Source organism: Cimex lectularius, unplaced genomic scaffold (assembly GCF_000648675.2).
Source record: "Cimex lectularius strain Harlan isolate CLEC.00 unplaced genomic scaffold, Clec_2.1 scaffold338, whole genome shotgun sequence".
NCBI lineage: Eukaryota > Metazoa > Arthropoda > Insecta > Hemiptera > Cimicidae > Cimex > Cimex lectularius.
Genome location: NW_019392974.1, coordinates 93,565 through 116,550, shown reverse-complemented (window position 1 = coordinate 116,550; position 22,986 = coordinate 93,565). Strand labels below are relative to the sequence as shown.

The 22,986-nt window shown below is 33.6% G+C and overlaps 4 protein-coding genes across 7 annotated transcripts in view; 3 read left to right on the top strand and 1 right to left on the bottom strand.

Annotated features, from left to right (window-relative positions):
• Nucleotides 1-1,095: 1,095 nt before the first annotated feature.
• LOC106665935 (DEAD-box ATP-dependent RNA helicase 20-like) lies at nt 1,096-9,701 on the top strand. 3 transcript variants are annotated; one of them, XM_014392750.2, is made up of 8 exons: nt 1,096-1,483; nt 1,570-1,742; nt 5,842-6,150; nt 6,250-6,487; nt 6,807-7,521; nt 8,112-8,171; nt 8,291-8,524; nt 8,585-9,701. In XM_014392750.2, the coding sequence occupies exons 2-8, from the start codon at nt 1,711-1,713 to the stop codon at nt 9,094-9,096; spliced, it is 2,100 nt and encodes a 699-aa protein (XP_014248236.1). In that variant the 5' UTR covers nt 1,096-1,483; nt 1,570-1,710; the 3' UTR covers nt 9,097-9,701. The 3 variants fall into 3 exon arrangements, with proteins under 3 accessions (XP_014248236.1, XP_014248235.1, XP_014248238.1); XM_014392749.2 differs by having other exon boundaries at nt 6,247-6,487; XM_014392752.2 differs by lacking the exons at nt 1,096-1,483; nt 1,570-1,742 and adding an exon at nt 2,065-2,266 and having other exon boundaries at nt 6,247-6,487.
• A 764-nt stretch (nt 9,702-10,465) lies between these two features.
• LOC106665933 (ribonucleases P/MRP protein subunit POP1) lies at nt 10,466-15,330 on the bottom strand. 2 transcript variants are annotated; one of them, XM_024229546.1, is made up of 8 exons: nt 15,316-15,330; nt 14,712-14,818; nt 14,534-14,652; nt 14,227-14,472; nt 13,522-14,173; nt 13,214-13,456; nt 12,695-12,905; nt 10,466-12,551 (listed from the first exon to the last, which is right to left on the bottom strand). In XM_024229546.1, exons 2-8 carry the CDS (start codon nt 14,815-14,817, stop codon nt 11,861-11,863), a joined length of 2,268 nt encoding a protein of 755 aa, XP_024085314.1. In that variant the 5' UTR covers nt 14,818; nt 15,316-15,330; the 3' UTR covers nt 10,466-11,860. The 2 variants fall into 2 exon arrangements, with proteins under 2 accessions (XP_024085314.1, XP_014248234.1); XM_014392748.2 differs by lacking the exon at nt 15,316-15,330 and having other exon boundaries at nt 14,712-14,931.
• Nucleotides 15,331-15,400: 70 nt separating this feature from the next.
• LOC106665936 (XK-related protein 6) lies at nt 15,401-21,353 on the top strand. The gene is made up of 6 exons (XM_014392754.2): nt 15,401-15,806; nt 18,452-18,553; nt 18,615-18,847; nt 19,631-19,747; nt 19,809-20,021; nt 20,083-21,353. The coding sequence occupies exons 1-6, from the start codon at nt 15,529-15,531 to the stop codon at nt 20,409-20,411; spliced, it is 1,272 nt and encodes a 423-aa protein (XP_014248240.1). The 5' UTR covers nt 15,401-15,528; the 3' UTR covers nt 20,412-21,353.
• Nucleotides 21,354-21,822: 469 nt separating this feature from the next.
• The window catches only part of LOC106665997 (F-box/LRR-repeat protein 16), a 42,721-nt gene continuing 41,557 nt past the window's right edge, over nt 21,823-22,986 (top strand). Inside the window, exon 1 of the mRNA XM_014392852.2 lies at nt 21,823-22,027. The gene's annotated coding sequence lies outside the window, so the exon portion shown is untranslated. The remainder of the gene's footprint in view (nt 22,028-22,986) is intronic.

The window sequence follows — 22,986 nt, the reverse complement described above, 5'->3', positions numbered from 1 at the left end:
GTTGTACCATTCATATAACATATGCAATTAAAAAACCCCCTGCACATTTTCCATTTTTTCACAATTAATATATCTAATAACAATAAATTTTTATATTTTCTAAATTACACCATATATAATTGATAATCGCTTATCGACAGTGGTTATTTAAGCGGACCTGTTAGATTAAGTCTTCCAAGTACATTTTTGTTTTTTATAAATTCAAAATGAAAACCTTTTTCTTTCCCTTGTCTTTAAACATTTGACCAATTTTAAAGTTTATTTCTAAATAATTTTTTTTTAATCGTTAAAATACCACTGCCATATAAAATACAACAGTTTTTTGTTTTATGTATTTAATTTGTGATTTCTAATTTTGTTTTTCATTGTTGATTGTATGATTATTGTTTTATTTTGTCATTAAATGTACAAATTTAACAAGAATGCTGTGTTTCATTTCAAATTTAGATCCTTTCACCTCGACAGCCATTCCAACATTCAACTTCAATCTCATAATTTTTTTATTACTCAGGAATCAATGAATATTAAATTACACATTAATGAATAGTAAAACATATGGCTAAATTGACATATTGCGAGTTATATTGGCTATCTTCTCAAGAATGGATAGTGAAACATGGCTAAATTTTCATTATTCTAGCCAACATTGCTCCTAAATTAGAATTAAAACTGTCGCTAAATTTCAATTAATTGATTGTGGAATCTATGGCTCAATGCCCATTAATGGATTGTGGATTCTGTTGCTTAACATTCAACTATGGGTAGCAGAAATTGTTAGTAAACAGACAATTATTGTATTTCAAAAATCCTAGATAAATTCTTATAGATAGATTTTAAAGACTTGCTAAATTTTGAACAATATAATTGTAAAACTTTTAACGAAAATAGGCAAAATTTTTATAAATGGACTGCACGAAAAATTGCCACAAAATCCAAACCCAAGACTAAAAAATTATGCACAAAATGAGTTAAAAGGGGAAACGAAAAATAAATTAGTAGGACTTTTCAAAGCAGAATTTATTTTTTGTCGTGTGTTTTTGTGAAATATTGACCGTAGACAAATACAAAAATATGGTTAAATGTTGATTTTTTTCCCATGGTAAAACAAAAATAAACAGAACAAAGGAAAGGTTCACAAATTGTTACAACTTATGTTTGAGAATCGAAAAATCAGGAAATTTTCGAGTTTTTGTTTTTCTTCCAGTGTTTTCTCATCAGGCCGTGATGATTTCCAGGGTCTATTTTTAAAAAGAAAAAAAACCCAAAATTTTCCCCCTTCAAATAAATAATTTTTAAATAATTCCTTTGGCTTCCGGGTCGAAACTGGGGATTTTATTGATTTTCGCCGGATCGGCGGAGGAGCGAGCGTGACGTGGCACCGGAGGCGAACGCGCCTGCGCCCCAGCCGCCAGCTCCGGTCTCGCGCACTCGGGGCCTCTCAGTCCCTTTTCTGCCGTCTCGTCGCAAGGCCGATCTCGCCCAGGTACGACTAATTTATATAAAAAAAGAAGACAAATTGAAAATCTCAGCAATAAAGAAACCTAAAAATTCTGTTTCTCGTTGTTTCAGGTCAGGCCGTTTCAGGGCAGAATCAAAAGCCACGAGGTAAAACAGAACACAGGAAGAGAAAATAACAGAGACGGTTTTCCAGACTCGCAGGATCTCATCTCGCCCATTGCGAAGAAATCGGCTCACGGGACAACTTTAAACATGTACAGCAACATATTTACAAACCCGAATATGTAAGTTTTACAGGAGGGCTTTTCACGATTTCCCTTTCGGTTTGGATTTTTCACGATTTTTCCGGCCCCTGGGTCCGTTCGGCTTCATCGATCAGACGTGACCCGTTTCGAGAAAACGGCCATTTTGTCTCTCCGCCCCACGTTCCGACGTTCCAAAACTCTAGCCCTTTTTCGTGAATAAGCTGTAAATGTGTTCATAAAAACATTGAAAACAGTTTTAAACGTTTAAAATATCACAAATATCAATGTAAAATAACACAACAAAACTTGGTTAAAAAAAAAAGAAAAAAAATCGACCCTGATCTTACGACAGTCCAGCGCCCCTGGGGTGACTGGACTGCAATTTGCCAAGTTTCCACCGTCAGTTGCCAGGTGAAGGACTTTCTTATTTAACCACGACACCAGAAGTATAAAATAAAAACACGAAAAAACCCTGAAATTATTCAAAGAAAATAACAAAAAATTCTTTATTTTCCGGTTGCCCTGCGTGAAAAGAACTTAGCGGCTAGTAAAATTTTAACCAGGTCAGTATTGCTCGTTTCGCTAGTTTATCATCGTTTTTACACCTTGGAGCAAAATTGACAGATTAATCTTGATTCAGTAGTTTATTAAGTAATTTTATTGTTTGCCATTTACTATTCCTAAAAGAGACGAATTCACAATTCGTATTTTGTATGTTGATTCCTGTCTGAAAAGCTCTTAGTGATTTGAAACCAGGTCAATATTGCCTCATTTGTCCAGTTAGTCTCTCGTTTTTACAACTTTGTGTAAAATTGACTAGTTGATATTTTATTCAGTGGATTATTTTGTAATTTTATTGTCGGTCATTACTCCGTCCTAAAAAAAGTCAAATTTACAATTTGATATTAATTCCTGTATGAAAAGTCCGTAATTGACTTGTAACCAGGTCAATATTGATCAATTTTACCAATTTGTCCCATTGGTTGTACAAGATATACCAGTTTATTTTATCATTTTATAGTTAATCATTATTCCATCTTAAAAGAGAAATTTACACTTTGATGCATTTTAGAAATGATAAATGGTGTGAAGTGTGTTGTTCAAGCTTTACAAAAAGGTATTCCTACTCACACTTAGACTACTGTTAAAACTATCTTTTTATATAGATTGATGCCTTTTTTCCATGTTAATACCTGTTGAAATGGCCTTAGTTGACTTGTAACCTTGGCCAACATTGCCCTGTTTTTCCAGTTTGTCTCATTTTTACAAGATATACTAGTTTATTTTATTGTTTGTCATCAGTCGCAAAATAGAAAAATTGTCAAATTGATACTTTTTATTTCTATGTAATTACTTTTTTAAAAGCTCTTAGTGACCTGTAACCAGGTCAATATTTTGCCCATTTTACCAGTTTGTTTCATTGTCTTTACAACTCGGGATAAAATTGACTGAATTATCTTTTTTCAAAGGATTATTACTACATCCTAAAAGAGTTAAATTTATGATTTGATGTTAATTTTTGTATTGTAAAAGTCCTTAGTTGATTTGTAACCATGTCAATATTGCATGATACACCAGTTTATTTCATAATTTTATTGTTAATCATTACACCATTCTAAAAGAGAAATTTACACTTTGATAACTTTTTTCCATGTTTCTGTATGAAAAGTCCTTAGTTGACTTGTAACCAAGTCAATATTGCCCCATTTTGCCGGATTGTCTCATTTTTACAAGATATACTAGTTTATTTTATTGTTCGTCATTAATCCATCACAAAATAGATAATTGGTAATTTATACTTTTTCCCCATTTTACCAGTTTGTCTATTTTTTTTACAACTTGAGGTTAAGTTAACCATTTCATAATTTTAATAAAACAGTTTATTTTGTAATTCAATTGTTAGTAATTATTTCAGCCTAAAAGAGACAAATTTACAAATTGATGTCTTTTTTTTTCTATGTTAATATCTGTGTGAAAAGCCCGTAGTGAATTGCTTAATTTTGCCAGTTAGTTCGTTTTTATAACTGGGGGCATAATTGACCAGTCAATCTTACGTTCAGTGGTTTATAATGCAGTTTTGTTGTTTTACATTAATTCATGCTAATAGAAATAAATTTACCATTTGATACCTTCGGAAAAGTAATTTTTTAGTTAGTAGTAATTTTTAAGTAATTTTGAAAAAACCTAAGTGTCTAGTAAAATATTAACCAGGCCAGTATTGCTCATTTCGTTAGTTTGTCATCGTTTCTACAACTTGAAACAAAGTGTACTAGTTAATAATTTTAATTGAGGGGGTGTATTTTGAAGTTTTGTTGTTGGTCATTAATTTTTTGTCTCCTCATTTTTAAAACTTTTTGAAAAATTGGCCTATTAATCTTTTTATACAATGATTTTTGTCACAAATTTATTGTTCATCTTTATTTCTTCTGACAAAAAGGGACAAACTTACAATTGATACCCGGTTTCTATGTTGATTCCTGTGTGAAAAGCCCTTATTGATTAATAACAACCTAGTTAGTACTTATTGATTATTTGGAGATGGTGAGATGTGGTCTGGTGTGACGTAGGTTTTACAAAAACATTTTCTTTATCGTGCCAATGTTTCGATCTTTATTGAGGTCATCTTCAGGACCTGGGATTTATAAACATTATAAACACATCCTACGTGTATTTGTATAATTTAAACATTGTCAATAAAGATGATCTCAGTAAAGATTGAAATGTTGGCACAATAAAGAAAATGTTTTTCTAAAACCTATGTCACACCAGACCGCATCTCACGATCTCCAAATAATCATTAACTAACAGTCACTAAACATCACACATTTCTAGTAAGTATTGCTTCATTTCCCAGTTTGTCTCATCATTTTTACAACTTGGTGCATAATTGATAATTTTACCTTTTATTCAGTTGTTTATTGGGTTGTCCGGAAAATAATGCAGGATTTTGGTATTAAACAAAAAAAAAGAAACTAGTTACTTTAAAGCAATGTTCTTTAATCAAAATAATTTCCNATGAGTAATCCTGTAAACGTAAACAGAATATTTTATATAGATTTTTTTTAATGAAAACTTAAAATCCTGCATTATTTTCCGGACAACCCGATATTTTGTAATTTTATTGTTTGTCATTGATTAATTCGAAAAGGGATAAATCGATACCTTCACAAAACTGATTTTCTCTAAATTTTTTGTTAAAAGCCTATAGTGATTTTATAACTTAAAGCAAAGTTGACCAGACAATCTTTAATTCAGTTCTAAATGGCACAATTTTATTGTTTTACCTTTAACCTGCCTTAAATTGGAAAAATAAAATTTCCAATTTCTTACCTGCTGAAATGCCCTTAGTTAACCAGATCAGTATTGCCCTATCTTGCTTGCTAGTTTGACTCATTGTTTTCACAACTTGAGGCAAAGTTGTCCAATCTTTGTTCAAGGTTTATGACACAATTTTATTGGTCTTCAATTACAATCAATACCCATTACTTGTAAACAAGCCATTAGTTGTTAGTTTGTCCCACAGTTTTTACGACTTTAGGCAAAATTGATCAATTAATTTTTCATTCAGAGGTTTTATTACTCTTATTTATTGTTTATCATTAGTCCCTCCTAAAAGGGCTACATTCACGAATAATACCATTTTCTGTGTTGATTCCTATGTTCTTAGTGACTTGAATAACCTAGTCAATGTTTTGCCTCATTTTGCCAGTTTATCTCATTGTTTTTTACAAATCTGGGCATAAATGAATGGTTAAACTTCTTAAGCAGTTTTATTGTTTGTCGTTAATCACTCCTAAAGGGACAAATTTACATTTGATACTGCAGTTTGCTTTGTTAATTCCTATGTGAAAAGTCTTTAGTGACTTAACCAGGTCAATATTGTGAACTTTTTATTTTACAATTTATTCCTCGATTTACCAGTTTGTCATTAATTATCTTTGAAATGGAGAGATTGTAAATTAACCCTTAGGTGTAATAAAAAAAGTACAGAGGGGATGGTGGGACTCAAACCCACGACTGGGGGTTAAGTATCTACAATTTCTGTAATTCCTTCCTCTTGCTCTCTTTTCTTTGGTATCTTTCTTGTCACTCACTCACTCTTATTCAGTAAATACAACTATACATGGCTTTCTTTCAGGATGTGGAGGAATGGTGGTAATGATGGTTACGGAGGTGCAAAGCGCTACTGGAACCAACAACAGAACGGCGGAAATAACGGCAGCACCCAGATGCAATTTGGGGGCACATTCCAGCACGGCGGCAAGCCATCCCACTTGAACGTGAACAAGCCGCCGTTTCAGCCCCAGGGTCAGAAGAAGAAGACTCTGAACGAAGTGCAGAAGAGCAAATTACCAGGGACAACACTCAGGAAGCCTCTTTGGGATGAGGGCACGCTCATGCCATTCCAGAAAAACTTCTATGTCCCGCATAAAGACGTTATGGGAAGGTATATATACATTTTAGCTTTGAGCGTCTTTATATGCAAAAACAAAAAATATGTGGATTTTTGTTTTTACCGGGTTTGTTTTTAACCGTGTCAAAGCAGGAACGAAGAGGAAGTTATCCTTTTCCGGCTTAATAAGGAAATCACCGTGAAAGGGAACCGTGTCCCGCCACCGTCTCAGTATTTTGAAGAGGGCAACTTTCCAGATTACCTCATGGCCGAGATTCTGCGACAGGGTTTTGCCGAGCCGACCGCCATCCAGGCTCAAGGCTGGCCGATCGCTTTGTCAGGAAGAGATTTGGTCGGAATCGCCCAGACCGGCTCAGGAAAAACACTCGCTGTAAGTATCTATTTTATTATTTTATTCTTGATTAAATATTGTTTACTGAATGAAATCTGAGAAATTACAGTTCACATTTTTTCCCCTTAATTCATCAATGTAAACAATTTTAGATAAACGTGATTTTCAGAATGATTTGTATTCTGACGTAACCTTTTTTGTAATCTTAAGTTTGCCAACTTAAAAGGAATAAATATTTAAATTGATTTATTATTCTTTTCAAAAAGAAAGTAAATATTCAAAAATGTTGTTACAAAAACCACATTTGTCTCCCATTGTTTGGCTAAACCACACTTTTTAATAAAAAAATTTTTTTTAGTATATTCTACCAGCAGCAGTCCATATTAATCACCAGCAGAGGTTGTCAAGAGGTGAAGGGCCGATCGCACTCATACTTGCCCCCACACGCGAGCTCGCTCAACAGATCCAGACAGTGGCCCAGGACTTTGGCTCGCCCTCGATGATCAGAAACACCTGCATTTTTGGTGGAGCACCCAAGGGGCCGCAGGCGAGGGACCTTGAAAGGGGAGTTGAAATCGTGATAGCGACGCCAGGCCGTCTGATTGATTTTCTCGAGAAAGGGACGACGAATTTGAGACGATGCACATATCTAGTCCTAGATGAAGCGGACCGCATGCTCGACATGGGCTTTGAGCCGCAGATCCGTAAGATAATTGAGCAGATCAGGCCCGACAGGCAGGTGCTGATGTGGTCCGCAACATGGCCGAAAGAAGTGCAGGCCCTGGCCGAGGATTTCCTCTCGGACTACATTCAAGTCAACATTGGCTCGCTCGAGCTCGCCGCTAACCACAACATACGTCAGATCGTCGAAATCATAGACGACAACGAAAAGGAGTCCAAGCTGTCATCGCTGCTCAGAGAGTTGGGGTCAGAACAGGGATTCAAAGCGATCATATTTGTCGAGACGAAGAAAAAAGTGGACGATATCACAAAACAGATAAGAAACGAGGGTTGGCAAGCGATCTGCATCCACGGCGACAAGTCCCAACAAGAAAGAGACTACGTTTTGACTGGTGAGTTATACCTTATACCATTTCAAAATTTATGTACACAATGTGCTTGTTTTTGTGGAATACATATATATACACATTTTTTGTAGGCCTTATTTATTATTATTATTTTTTAAATATAAAAATTACAATTTATTTTTGAAATTTTTTCAATTTTACATTGCTCTTTTTAAAATATTTTTATGATTAATTTGTTAATACTAATTACCCAAACTTGTACACATTTTAAAATAAAAAATTATTGCAACAAAAATTGAATTATTTTGAAATCTTCATTATTTTCAAATGTGTACATAATTTTAAGATAAATATTATCTTTATAATGTTAATTATAAAAAAATTATTGATTATTTGAAAAGAATAATGTAAAATTAATTTTTTAACAGAAATGAAATGATAGTTTATTTAAAATGACACAAGATTACCAAAACATCGATTAAAAAAAATATATATATATATATATATATATAAGGCCTATAAAAAATAGGGTTTATTAGTATTGTTTATTTTATATGTTTGAGTGTGTCATAGTTGTATATAATAAAAAAGTTTTTGTAATTATTACATAATTAATTTTTATTCTTTTTTTTAAGAATTTCGAAATGGGAAATCACCGATTTTGGTTGCTACGGATGTCGCTGCTAGAGGACTTGGTAATTCTACCCATATTTCTTTCTTTTATTGTCTATTATTAATTAATAATGATAAAACATTAATATGTAAATACACATAAATATATAATTATTTATTATAAAATTGATTAATTTTTTAGATGTTGAAGATGTCAAATATGTAATTAACTATGACTACCCGAACACATCGGAGGACTATATCCATAGAATTGGTAGAACTGGCCGGTGCTCTCAGTCCGGTACCGCTTATACATTTTTCACACCAGGAAACCAGAGGCAGGCGAGAGATCTGATCGCCGTGCTCACAGAGGCCGAGCAACCGGTGACGCCGAAACTCCTCGACTTGGCCAACTTAGCCAAATCAAACTATAACTGTAATTATTATAAAATTTAATTTCCAATTTGTATTAATATTGACAATTGTTTTTATAAAGGTCGCAACCGTTGGAACAACAGAAATACAAACAAAGATGGAAACAGCAGTCCGAGGGCGGTGATGAATGGCTACAACGGGTTCAAGTATACACCTCAGGGGACGGTCAACACGTGGACGAATCCTCAAACAGGAAGCGAATTGCGCAGTATTCAGCCTCACCAGACGCAGCACCAGGTGCAGCAGTCGGTCACCAACTTCCAGCCCCAGAGGAAGTACATGAGCCAGAGCCCGATGAACGGGCAGAGAAACGGCCGCACAGTTTTCACCGGCCGCGGCGGATACAACTCGAACGGCAACCGAGCCTCTGACCTTTACGTCCCATACGTCGACCAGCAGGTCCAGAACATTGTCAACCACAAATTCTTCCAGGGCAACCCGAACCGTGGCAATCAGCACTGCTATACCGCTCCACCGCCTCACCCGCCGACCTATTTCCCACCCCCTCACCCACACCCACCTCATGTCCCACAGTACAACCCCTACGCACTCCCTCAGGCGGTACAACAATAGGTTGATTCGAATCATATATATATTTTTCAATATTATTACTATTAACTAATCATTATAAAAGAAAATGTTTAATTAAAAAAAATTTTTGAAATGCACTCAAAAATATTCAGAAGGGGGGAGGGGTTGAGCTGATTTTGTATAAAGTTAAATTTTGTTTACTCACTGTTATTGTTTTGTTCTCGTAAAGAAAAGAAAGAAAAACAAGAAGAGAGATAAGTATAGATATATAAGAAAAAAATTGAAAGAACCCTCCTTTGAAATATATACATACAATTTATAATAGAGAGAAAAAAAAAAGAGTTCCTTAATATCTATCAATCGTTCAAGGGTCGTTTGTATATAAGTAAATTTATAAAAAAATACGAAGTAAAAAAAGGTAGAAACTCGAAGTTTTTTATATAATTATAAAAGCAAGAATTTGTGCCCCCCCAGAAGACCTTTTTGTATATTTGTATAAGATGGCCTGTTTTTGAGGGTAGTCTCGATTACACTTCTACTGTGATATTAATTAGCTATTAATTTTTAATCTTATTACACAAGAAAACGAAAAGAGTGATGTTATTTAAAATAATTTTAAAAGAATATAAATACGCTTGCGTGTGTCTCCAAAAGAGAAAGGTCGGTAAATACCAAAAATGAGGAAAAAAGGCAGAAAACGACTTTTTTAATTAATAAGTAATTCTAGAAATTTATACTTATGACACATGCGTATAAAAGTTATATATATTTAAAAAGAAATGAAAAAGATATGTGTGTTAAGAAGTATAGATTTTATAAAGAACAATATATAATTAATATGTGAATTTAAAAGAAGAGATCAAGAATTTTTTTAAATTTTATAAATAAAAGAAGTATATATATATTTAAAATAAAATTAGGTAAATATATATATATATTATATATTAAAAATACGTTTGTACTCTAATTGTTAAAAACAAACAAAAAAAATAACCCCCTCAACTATATGTGATATTTTCTCAAAGACTGATTCCTAACCGCTCAAAGACTAAAAAAATGAAACGCGATAGGGGAAATAAAAGTTTTATAGATCATAAATGGGTATAATCCGAAGAAATTTTTTTAAGGTACATAAAAAATAAAAAATCTCGAAAAAAGTACCTAAAGAAAGTGGTGAAGGAGCAGTGATTTATAAATGTTTTGTTTTTGGGGAAATTTTCCAATTTTTTCCTTTTTAAATAGTTTTTAATCGTTCTAGTTTTTCTCTTGCATCTGTTCTTATTTTTTGTAATTATTTTTTTTTTTTTTTTTTTTTTTTTTTTTTTTTTTTTTTTTTGTGCCGTGCACTTAGGTTAATTTTGTAATTGTTAACACCTGTTTTTTTGCCAGGGTGTCCCAAAGAATTTTTAGCTTTTTTTTTCTTTAACTTTTTTTTTTTTTAATACCGTAAATTTGCAGATCCGCACTCTCTGCGGCGCCCTGAGATTTTGTCCTTTTAGGGTAAGAAATAACGTATTTGTTGTTTTTTTGTTTTGTTTTACTATCGAATTTAATGAAATAATGCAGACACAGCAAAAAAAAACCAACCTTTCTCGTTGGGCGTAATAACATACAAGTGTAAAAAGATAGCTAAAAAGTATAATTTGAATAAAAAGAAAAATATCTCTTTTTAAAAACAAAATATTGTAAAAGTGTAATTTAAAGTATTTATTACCTCTCAAAATGTTAAGACATTTTATATTTTTTAATGGTTTTAAGTTTTTCTTTTTGTTAACTAGTAAAAGAAAAACGAAAGTAGGTTTCCTGTTGTAAAGACTTAAAACTTGAGTTTTTTTTTTTAAATTATGGGTGATGTCGAAAAATGTGTGTATTTTGATTTTTATTTTCCACTTTTTTTAAGTTTTTTTTTTTACCATGACAAAAAAATGGAATACATGAAAGTAGTTTAAAAATAATTTGTACGACCCTTGTGAATGTGGATGGATGTGATTTTTTCTTGTTCTTTTTTCCTTTGTTTTGTTAATAAGGGTACTATTTTTTTTTAATTGTGGAATATTTTAGAAGAGACCAAATAATAATATAAGCGTGTTGTTGATAAATGTGATAAAAGGTTTCAAATATGAAGAAAAAACGTAAATAAATCGCATTTGCTGTTACGAAGAGAAAAGAGCTCTTCTGAGTCTTAATTCAAGTGCATTTCTTGTATGTATAACAGTATTATTAATACATTACTCGTAATAATAATAAATAAATAATGTTTAATAAGTATAATCTCAAAAAAAAGTACTTTATATTTCATGTTTTTTCACGTTGAACTGTTTTTCTTTATTTTTCCGTGAGACACGTCTTGCGAAAGAACCCATTTTTCGTCTTGAGACTGTAAAAAAATGGATTTTTTTTGGAACTTGTGGAAAAAGTTGATTTGTTTTTCCCCCTTTTTATTTTTATGTACCTTAAAAAATTATATGAAATTAATTAAAACATTTTTTTGAAATTCGATGAAATTGTTTAACTCCTGTCTTGTCAAATCCACACAAATATTCCTTTTTCCCTTGTTGAAAGTCCGACGTGATGGATAACAAACGAAATTGCACATTAGACCAATATTGGTCACAGTGCATAGTCTTAAAAATGACTTAAAAACAAATGACAATGCAAATGTTAAACAGTCATATTAAAAAAATAAATAGAATTAGAAAGCGTGAGTAATAAAATTTATATTTAATTAAGAAAGTAATATAATTTATAAAAGGTGAATATTTACAATTAAAATATCACATTTTGTATATAAAAAAAAAAAGGCAGGCTACTTTATGACAATTTCTAAATAAGCGAACCTGTATTGAAGCGTATTTGTAGTTCTTACTAAAACCCTGTTTTTGATTTTATTTTTACCTAGCTCTTTCAACCCTTCATATGTCACATAGCCGAGGCCCGAGCTCTTGGCCTCGGTGAACGAAAAGTCGCCGTTCACTACAAAGCCGAAGATTGGCCGAGAGCAGTGATCTCTGACTCGGGAGCAGTCCGGAAGCCATAGAGACTGAATTCTTTCTTTCTGCTCTTCGATGATCTTTGCCGATGAATAAGCATCGTTCTGTTCTTCGTTTTGTTTGATATTTTTTCTCTTCCTTGCTAGCCTTTTTAAAACGGATTTGTGCTCTAAGGTGCATTCCTTTCTCGGTGTCTTGTTCGTGTCTTCATGACCCGGTTCGACAGGCGGTACGTAGTCATCGTCTTTTGGTATGCAGATGTGGGCGTTATCGCTTAGAAGCCCTTTGCCTTCGAATACCAAATGGACGCCGATCAACGTGCCTGGCTGGACATCAGGTAAAACACCCGTTTTTAAATTTTGTCTTAGTTCCCTTAAAATCCGATTGTCTCTTAAGATATAGAAATCTTCGGTGGACGACCACTCTCGAACGAGAAGATGCCAAGGAGCGTGAAATGGACTCGGCACTCCGAGTTTGACATAATTCGGCCTTTTCGCTGGCGGAATCCTTAAATGTTAAAAAAACAAAAATTAATGAAGGTAAAAAAAAATTATATAATTATTTTGGTTGATTTTAAAAACCGACAGATGCATAAAAGCACCTTGAAATTAAGATCAGTGTGTAAAAAAATTATCAAAATTTTTCCATACCGAAAATGTCTTGCTTTGGCTTCATCCTTTTTCTGTTTGTCTTCCCATTGACCGGAGAGCGTATCTGGCGGGATGCCCAACGACGCTGCTTCCCTAAGGTGGGATTCGGCCTCCCTGAGTCCTCCGGCTCTCCCTCCGTTCAATATCAGGCTGAGCCATACCGCCATCCCGTATCCAGCAGGGCAGATCAAGTCCCAGCCACACCCAAAACCTAAAGGAAATTTAAAAATCAATTTAAAAAAAGTGCTAAGTAAGTAAACCTAAGATCAAGTCTCAGCCGCACCCAAAACCTAAAGACAATTTAAAAATCATTCCCAAAAGATTGCTAAAAAAAGTAAATAAACCTAAGATAAAGTCTCATCCACACCCAAAACCTACAGGAAATTTAAAAATAAATAAAAAATTGATAAAAAAGTAAATAAACTTAAGATCAAGTCCCAGCTGCACACACAATCTAGACAAGTTAAAAATCAATCCAAACAAAAGAATTTCAAAAAAAGCAAGAAAAAGTAAATAAACCTAATCTTTTTTCACTTGACTGGCTCCCAGGGCTCTGTATCGCTAAAACAGGAAACGCAGGACTGTTCACGTTCACGTTTATTTTTTTCCCAGTTTCAAAGTTGACTCCAGGTACCAACTTTTGAGAACGAATTTCGTCAATTTTCTTCGGAGTAAGTCTCTCCTCTGTAATCCTCTCCCTCAAGACGTCATCCCATATTGGGCTAGTTAAGTCTTCTAATTTTACCTCCTCTGTAGATATACCTTAAAATAAAAAATAAAGAAAAGTATTTGAACCTTTTTTTAAACATATTTTAAAGCATACTCACTTTCATTTTTGGCTTTTGTTCTAAATTCAGGCAATGTGATTCGTGTGTCGTAGATTGTTATTGGGACGATGATCCTCGGTGTCAACTGCGCTGGGCTTGTGAAGAGCTTCATTTTGTCCCAGTATTGTTCTTGTTCTTTTAAAGAATTTTTATTATCTTGGTTGTAAAATTCGCTGACCCAGTCTTCGATGATGCGATTTTCACATTGCAAAGGTATCAGTGCTTTTGAGACAATCGCTTGCGACATAGGCCCGAGAAGCCTGAACCTGTTAAGAATTATATTTTTCATTTGGACATCGCCCGAATAAATTCTGAGAATCCTTCTAGGCAGTTTATCCGATTGTTTATCGATCAAGTCGATTTGGCTCAGGCAAAATGTTCCGACGAATTCGTCAATCAGTTCATCAAAAAAGCTCGGGTGGACCCAAAGCCAGATCTTCTTCGGATCGCCAGGTCTCCAGAAAAACTTGACTTCTCCGATTGCGCCTCTCGGGTATGAATCTCTCCTGTAAAAGAACACTGAGCCTTCACGACTCCCGTTCAAAAGAAAAGCCGAATCGACGCTCTCCTCTTTATTGACATGTCTCTTCAACCCTGACATAATGACATCCAAGTTTCCAGATATTTCCAAACAGTTATAATAAGATATGTCCTAGAACGAATCCTTCAATAAATTAAAAGTTTAAAAGAAAAATTGAAAAGTACCTGGATGAGGCAGTGGTTCGCGGCAGCACGGTAGCAAGCCCTGTAGCTCTTATCCGCAGGCCTCAATGGCACCTTGTAGCCCCATTTCGTCGCCATGAAAAATCGCTTGGCGTGCCAGATGTGCGTTTCAAGCCAGAGATTTCTATTCTGCCTCCTACTGTAATCCTTTACGAGGTCCTTTGGCCTCCTGCGATACTTGCCCCTAGGCACTTTGCCTTTGCCTTCTCTCGTGTTGCTCTTCTCCCTCTACAAAGCGAATACTCAAATATAACATTTTTATCGTAAAATGTATTTAAAAAGTACAAACCAGAGCTTGGTACGTCTCCCTGAGCCTCTTTGGTATCCTTTTGATATTGTGGCTCATCGCCCTCCTTCTCATATGATTAGGCAGTTTCTTCTTCGTAGCCAAACCGCTCGTAGGGTTTTCTAATACAATAAAAAGTATAAATTTAAACAATCAAAAGATATATTAATAAATAAAATACCAAGAATGTAAAGAAGGGCGTTTATTTCATCCAGGCTATTTTTAACCATACTCCCGACTACGACGCTCTTAGGGACTTCGTCCGTATCGCCTTTATTCTCATCCATGCTTACAAAATAAAAAAAATAATAATTAATCAATTAATTTATTTAAACAAATTAAAAGCACGCTTTGAAATTTAAAAACATGGAAGGTAACGGTCTTGTTATAACCAACAGAGTGAACAACGACGCACAATTTCTTTAAATATCAATTGTTTAATCTAGTATATATCTGTTATAATCTAGTAATTATTAATTAAAAAGTGTTTTTATATAAAAAGCTATTTAATTAGATCGTTATTAATGACAATGTAGAATTTTTGTGGGAAATAACTTCAAAAACTCCCCGGTAAAATATAAGCCACAAGATTTAATCATATCAACTTTGTTATTTGTTTATAAATTTATTTGAAAAAGGTGTGAATTATGTAAAAAATTGTAATTTGAAAAAATTGTAATTAGATAAGTTTTTAAACCTTTTTGTTAAATTGAAATGAAACTGGCTTTGTTCATTAGTAAAAATTAATAATGAGTTAATGTTGTCTGTATTTGATTAATACTTACATTTTAAAGATTTTTTAAGGATATTTTGTTTTTCTTCTTCTGTAATTATTTTGTGTAATTGTTAATTGATAACGGGTTTTTTTATTATCTAATGGGAAACCTTGGTTGCAACCTTCCCGTTTTAAGGAGTGTTTGCGTCGCCGTGACGCTCGTCGTAGGTCCTCTCACCTTCTCATTCGTCCTCTGGCCGGAGGCGACCCCTGAAATGTACCCATGGAGAACGATGAGGGGCAGAACGCTAGCGACAAAGGCTCAAACGACTTACAGCAGATCTACAGGGACGAGGTCGACAGACTGCCCAACAGGTGTCATGTTACGAACTGGGACATATTCGTTCTCATGGTCTCTGTCTGTTCCCACATCGTCGACGTCGCCCTGGACATCAACCTCGCCTACAGGTACTACCAGAAGAAGGACTACGTCGATTTCGCCCTGACGGCCACGTTCATATACTTCCCGTCGTTGGTGAACACTTTCATCAGCCACAGGATGTAAGTAGATAGCTGACCAATTTGGACAATCAACCAATTCCTATTTGCATCTAGCCTGTTTTATACAGAGTGCAGTCCATACGGCATCTTGTCAATCAGCTTAATCTAATTTGCATCCTTATATCTATTTATTTACACGCAATACATTTATCAATCCATCTTACATGTATATACATTGATACAAACTTAGATGATCATCCATCGATTCATCTTTCATATCCGCCTAATTTTCTTTTGCTCATTTTTCAATGCATCAAAATTATCATCTATTCAGTCATCTTGATACCTATGTTTATTTACATCCGTATATCTATTTATTTACATGAAATCTATTTATCAATCCATTTTACATGTATATACATTGATACAAACTTAGATGATCATCCATTAATTCATCTTTCATATCCGCCTTATTTTCTTTTGTTCTTTTTTTCAATCCAACAAAATTTACATCTATTCGGCCTTCTTGATATTTTACCTTTCTTTATTTACATACGTATATTATATGAAATCTATTTGTCAATACATCTTACATGTATATACATTGACACAAAGACACAAATTTAGAGGATCATCCATTCCATCATCCATCCATCTTTCATATCCACCTTATTTTCTTTCCTTAATATTTCAATGCATCAAAATTATCATCTATTCTGCCTTCTTGATATTTTACCTACCTTTATTTAAATCAGTATATATATATGAAATCTATTCGTTAATCCATCTTACATGTATATGCATTAATGCACACTTAGGTGACCATCCCTTGAAGAGGAGTTGGAATCTTGTCCTAGATTAGCCTTTTCACCACCAATTGCACCTTCCTGCAATAACTGCACAGGCTTGTTTCTTCCTCTCCGGGTCTATACATATGCCTCCAGAGACTGCAGTGTCCAGATAGCAGGCTAACGATTTTTCTAGTAGTTGTATTTTGTAGTTCTATTGTCAGTTTGTGGGACCTTTGATGGACTTTTTCACAAGCCTCTGTCCTGGGCTACATTCCCATTGAACATAGAGGGCTTATTTTTAACCCATTGTCTGATGGATACATAGTTTTGGCAGTTTGTTATGCCACAGTGGGTTCAGGGTTGCTAGGTGTCCTCATTGAACTCTTCGTTGCTCGCTGTCCTGGTGGGTATTTTATGGTCCCGATGCAAACCTAACAACTCTGAACTTGCCAATGTGATCATTGCTCTCAGTGTCGAGTAGATGGCTATTCTTCTGCTAACATGCCTTTTAATCTTCTTGGTGTGCCCAATAATGGTGTTTTCAATAGCCAGTCTCTGCTTCTAGCCCTTGGTTTATTTCCATAACCAGCCATTCCTTTTGGTGCCCTCGGCAGATATGTTCTACTAGGTATTATTCTGAATATTATTGTCAAATCTGAATTTAGGGATCATGGCATCATCACTAGAACACTGTCTGCTTTAGTCCCTTTTGTGCGAGTAGGCTATTGGAGCCTGTCCCTGTATTAGCCTATGAATTGGGCCTCTCCTTGGATAGAGATATGTAGTGATATATTCAGGACTTCCAGGGCAGCAGTAGGGGTCATTCTCATTACCCAAGTGATGCTCAGGCACGTTAATACCGCCCTTAGCTGTAATGTCTTTGACCATTAAGCCACTGTCCGTAGGCTATCATGGGTCCAAAAACCGTTGACCATAGGGACATCTTTGGGTTAATCTTTTTTGTAGGTTATCTTATCATGTTGGTACTTATTTCCCTCTCTCATTACATATCCATCTATCTATTTAACATTTGAGTACTGGAACATTTAATAATTAATAAACAATGGTTATGGCATCCAACTTGCATTTGCCTGAGTGGTTCCAGGTTTGAATCTCTGAATCTCAGCATATCACATGGCTTTTTAAATGAACATAATATGGAAAAAAGTATTGTGAAATTTTTCAACCTCTCTTCCAAGACACCCAGATTATAAAAGAGTATGATTACCGTATCTTGCTATAATTATTCTCATGCCAATGATAACCTTGGTTTTGAACATTTAATGAGCCATGGTTTGGTATCTTAATGCACTTTTATTAGTTTTTGTCAATCTTGCAAAGAGCTACTGTTTTTAAAGCATATCGTTCTTTTGTATTGTTTGATATTGAATTTTTCAACCTTGATAACTAATCTCCGACTGAGACGAAATATTGATCAATCCAGGCTCTTTGACAAGGTTCATTTATCAAATTGGCCTTTTTTAGCTCAGTCGATTTTTTTCATTTTATGTCCTAGATAAAAAGAATAATAGATGCAGGCCATAACAGATTATATATTCATTATTGATCAGTTCTTTTCGAGGATAGTTTAAAATGGACAAACTTTTCCCCTTTTGTTATTTATTTTTCTAAATTAATACAGTCATTACTAGCATTCTAAGCTTACTAACTAGGGAAAGGAAGAGTGAATGGGAAGGATGAATAGTGAGTATTGAATTTCTGAGGGAGATTGTGAATTAGAGGAAATTACATTAGGTATAATTGAAAGAAATTGATAAGGAAAGAAAAGATTGATAAATATAGAGAAAGAAAGAGATGGAATGTAAGTACAAGTAATTAGGGTCATTTTTTTTGTAAAAGACAATGTATAAATTATGGTTTTGAATTTTTTAAAATGTAAATTAAATTTGTCAGGTATGTCCTAAGTGAAGATAACGCTTCCTCGTCGAAGATGGCTGTTAAAAAATGGACCATTAGAATATTTGTTCTAATTTTTCAACTCGCTCCAGTTATGAGGTAATTCGCCATCGCCCGTTGTTATTATTTATATTATTAATTAACATTCTTCTGTCTGAAGGTATTGCGATTCCCTCGATTACGCCATGAAGTCGAGGAAGGCGGAACGGAGGCTCGACACGAACGAGCAGATCCGATATTACGAGTTGATGCTCAAAGAGGATGGGGATGTCGCTCTGCTCAGGGTGTTTGAATGTTTCCTCGAAGCTGCACCGCAGCAGATCCTCCAGCTGTCGATAATAATCAACAGAGTACTGTACGCAAATGACGAGAGCAACGATTCGACATTTACTCGTAAGTTGTTTTTTTAAAGATTAAATTAGAATGAATCACTCGAGAAATAGCCCCACTTGACCCTGGATTCATTGTAAATAGAATAATGGATTACAATAAGAGATAAAACTCTCTTTTCCTTTTATCTACCGACTTTGATATGAAAAGTTCAAATATCTATATGACAAATGACTAATGTTCCTTTCAATCACAATAAACATTTGCAAAAGAAACATTAAAAAGCTTTCAATTATTATTGAAAATATTTTAAAAAATCATTATTAAGACAAATAAATTCAGGTTGTCATTTTTAACATTTCTTTCGCCTTATGCTAATATGTGCTTACCAGAATAATTACCAGGGAAAAGGAAAAAAAAAAAAAAAAAAACGGCAAAACACCAAACTATATGCCATCAATTATAGGACCTCTGTAGCCGAGTGGATGGGATGTTCAACTCGTATTTGCCAAACTAGTGGCCCTGCATTTGAATCTAGACACAACCCGAAAATTTTTAAATTTAGAAAGAAAATTTAATTAGTTAATAAACTATCAATAAATAATTAAAAATACTTAAATTATTTAATAATAAATTAATTGTTGGAAAGGTGTTTTGACTCTCATCTGCGACATTGAAAGCCTGTGCACCCTAGTTTTATTAATCGGCTTCGAGTTGTTTTTTTATTTCAAATCTCATATATTTTTTTTTTTATGACTATAAAGTAGGTTTTAAAGTTTATAAACAAGGCATAAAAGGCTTTATTGTTTTTTTTAAATCAATCAATAATTTTAATTATTTTTATAGTGATCCATCAGGTGGGTTCTATAGCATCATCAGTGTTGTCGATGGCTTGGTCCATGGCTTCGTATCATCGTAGTATACGCCTGTGCCAGAGGGATAAGTCCAATATATCATTAACCGGTAATTCTCTTATTTATTTATTAAAATATAATTTTTGTTTATATGTGTGAATTGTATTCAGGCACTGCGGTTCAGTTTCTCTGGCATTTTAATATAACAGCGTCGAGGATATTGTCGATAACGGCGATCGCTTACAACCACCCGTATTTGACGGTGAGCGCATGCTGCATCCACTGGATCGTCATGACATTCTGGCTTGCCCTTTTTGAGAATACGCAGTTTGTCGTCGCCGAGTCGACCTGGCGGGCCAAAATTTCAGAGATGTTCTTCTGCGGTCTGTTCAAGCTTTCCTTTAGGAAAAAAAATAGTTTATTTTATTTTTATTTTTTAAACAGGAATACTGGGTTTGGTGTATATTTTCACCTATTTGACACCGAGCGAAGGCTCGACCAGGCACCGTTACCTCGTCTACTACCCGATCTGCTTCTTCGAGAACGTCACCGCCATCATAATCTGGACGATATTCGCCGAGCCTGCGATCCGAGACTCCTGGTTCTACATACCGATGATAATATCCGGTATTCTTCCTTTCATTATTGGCCTCTTGTTCATGGCCCTGTTTTACAAACTACTCCACCCTCAGACATCAAGGCGCGTCCACACCGCCGAAACCGTCCGGAGCGATGTTGACGTCCAAACAAGCTCGATATCCTTAGCCGCTTAATTCATTTATACGTACGTAAATTCTCAAAAGTCAATTAAGCCAGAAAGACAGATATTTTTCCATTAATTTAAGAAAAAGATTGCTACAAAAACTCAAATAACTATTTAGTTAAAGAAAATAATGGTAGGCAATTTTTAAGTTTATTAATTCCTTTTTAATCACCAAAGCTGTTAATTAATTATTAATTTGATTAACTTTTCCTAATTTTCATAATATTAATCGTACAGGAAATTTAGAGGAAAATTTTGCAATTTGTAAAATTTTGGTGAGTGAATCGCCTATCTCCCCCTCACCCTGATAAATAATATTTTTATATATACACATTTTATAAAGGTTGGTACAGTATGACCAAATTTCAAGCAGACTGACCACTGTTTTCAATCGTGCGAATATTTTTTTTTTTCTTAACATGTCAGAAGAGATTTAAAAAATTATTTGTAAAAAAAAATTACATTGATATTCAGTATTATCGGTTAAATTCCAACTGTTTTGGTAAAATGTGCTAGGGTTTTAAAGTGTAGTTGATACTTTTGGTGTTAGACATTAGTGTAGGGTTTTTTGTCCAATCCCCCCCTCCCTGTGTGCGGTTAGGGTTACTCACGAATGTTTTATATATATAATAGTATAGACATACAAAGTGCCTTTGAACTATTGGCCTAATGTGTTCCATTTTTCTACGACTCTATTTTCCTAAGACCAAAAAAAAAAAATTAAATTAAAAATAAAAATAATACAGTCAAATTTCAAACATGTTTTTCGATTAATATTCCAAGTCGCGATTTCTTGACTTTTGACTACTGGTTACAAAAGGAGAAAATCCTCTTGGGAGTAAAAACGCTTTTCTGCCCAACTTTATCTTTCCTGACCAAAGGAAAGGCTTCACCGTGCGTCCGTGATGAAAATTTATAAATATATTTTTACCAAAAAAAAAAAAAAAAAAAATCCTACAAAATATTACAAAATGAAGTTCTTTAAACAACTTAAAAAAAAGCCCAAAGAAAATCCATTTTAAAAAGGAGTAGCGATATTATAACATAAAAAATGAAATGAGTGATTTTTTTTCCAATGTCTTTCAGTTTTAAGTGGACAAACATAATTTTTAATTATTAAAAAAAAAATTATATTTATTTATTTATATTACGTCTGTTGTACATATTGTGGTCGTTGATTTTTTTTTTGTAAATAAAACAATTTGTAAATAGGGTCTTTACGCAATTCAAGATGTGTGGTTACTCTTATGCATTCCTTTTTGTTTTCATTTTCCTTTTGTGTGATATTTTACCTATTGTCATTGTTGGTTTGTTTTTGTAATAATTGGAATAATAAGAATACTAAAGAGAAAAGTTTTTTTTTTGTTAATTTACCAATCAGCCTGTTAATGGTAAGTACCATATAATTATAGTAAAATGCAATATGTGTATTATAAACGGCTGATTATTTCAGTTTGCCTCTATGGGGAAAAAAACGAAAATATTGAACATTGTTTAACAACCTTTAGAAAAAAAGAAAAAAAAAAGATCTTAATGGCATGAAAAAATAAGTCCAAGAAAGTTCGACTTTTAAGAAGCGGAAAGGAAATTTAATAAGAAGTTGATTCATTTTTGGATATTTACAAGGTAACTCTCAGTAATTCACTCTTTCTCTATGATCATTGACAATTACGATCGGCCAATATGTCAAAATGATTTCTTCATGGTTAAAATATCGATTGTCACATTATTGAGTCCAATAAAAAATATTTTTTTTTTGGGAATCAAAAGATTGTATCAAAAATTGAATCATCATGGGTGGCAGCATCCTTTTTGCTGTTATCCGTTATAATTGATATTTTTGTGTGATTTTCTATGATATTTTTGATTAAATATAGCGTTAATGTACAATTTATAACAAAATTCAATGATTGATAAATTTAAAAAATGTGTAAAATTTAGTTGACCGTTTAATTAATGATAATGTAAAGACAATGAGATGCCGTCTGGGGTGATGTAGGTTAGAAAATCATTTTCTTTATGGGGCCAATGTTATGATCTTTATTGGGATCATCTTCTGGGTCTGGGAATTATAAACATTGTTTAAATTATACAAGTACGTATAAGACATCAATATGAATTTACATGATGTACACAACATAGAGCTGTTAGGTTTAATCAAAGTATTTGTATTCACTCAGTGTGTGTTTTCTGTGTATAATTTAATCTCACTTTCATTAAAAAATCAAATGGAAAAAATCTTAAAATTTGCAGATATTGAATCATCAGATGTGGCAGGTTTACTCCTTTTTGCTCGTTTTCCATTATTATTATTATTATTGAAATTTATTATCATTCCTACAATATTGGTTGCTGGTTTCTGTTGTTTTTGATATTTGTTATAATTTATAATATACAGGGTGAATTGCTACTCGTGCTACAAACTTCTCCAGTAGATTCTTCACCCTAAAATGAACAAAAAAGTTCATATTGTCCATGGTCCGATTCTCAACCATTTCAGAGTAATTTCGCTTTTTATCGATTTTGAAAGATATCACGTCCTGGCGTCGGAAAATCGTGATATCTTTTAATCTAAACATTTCTCT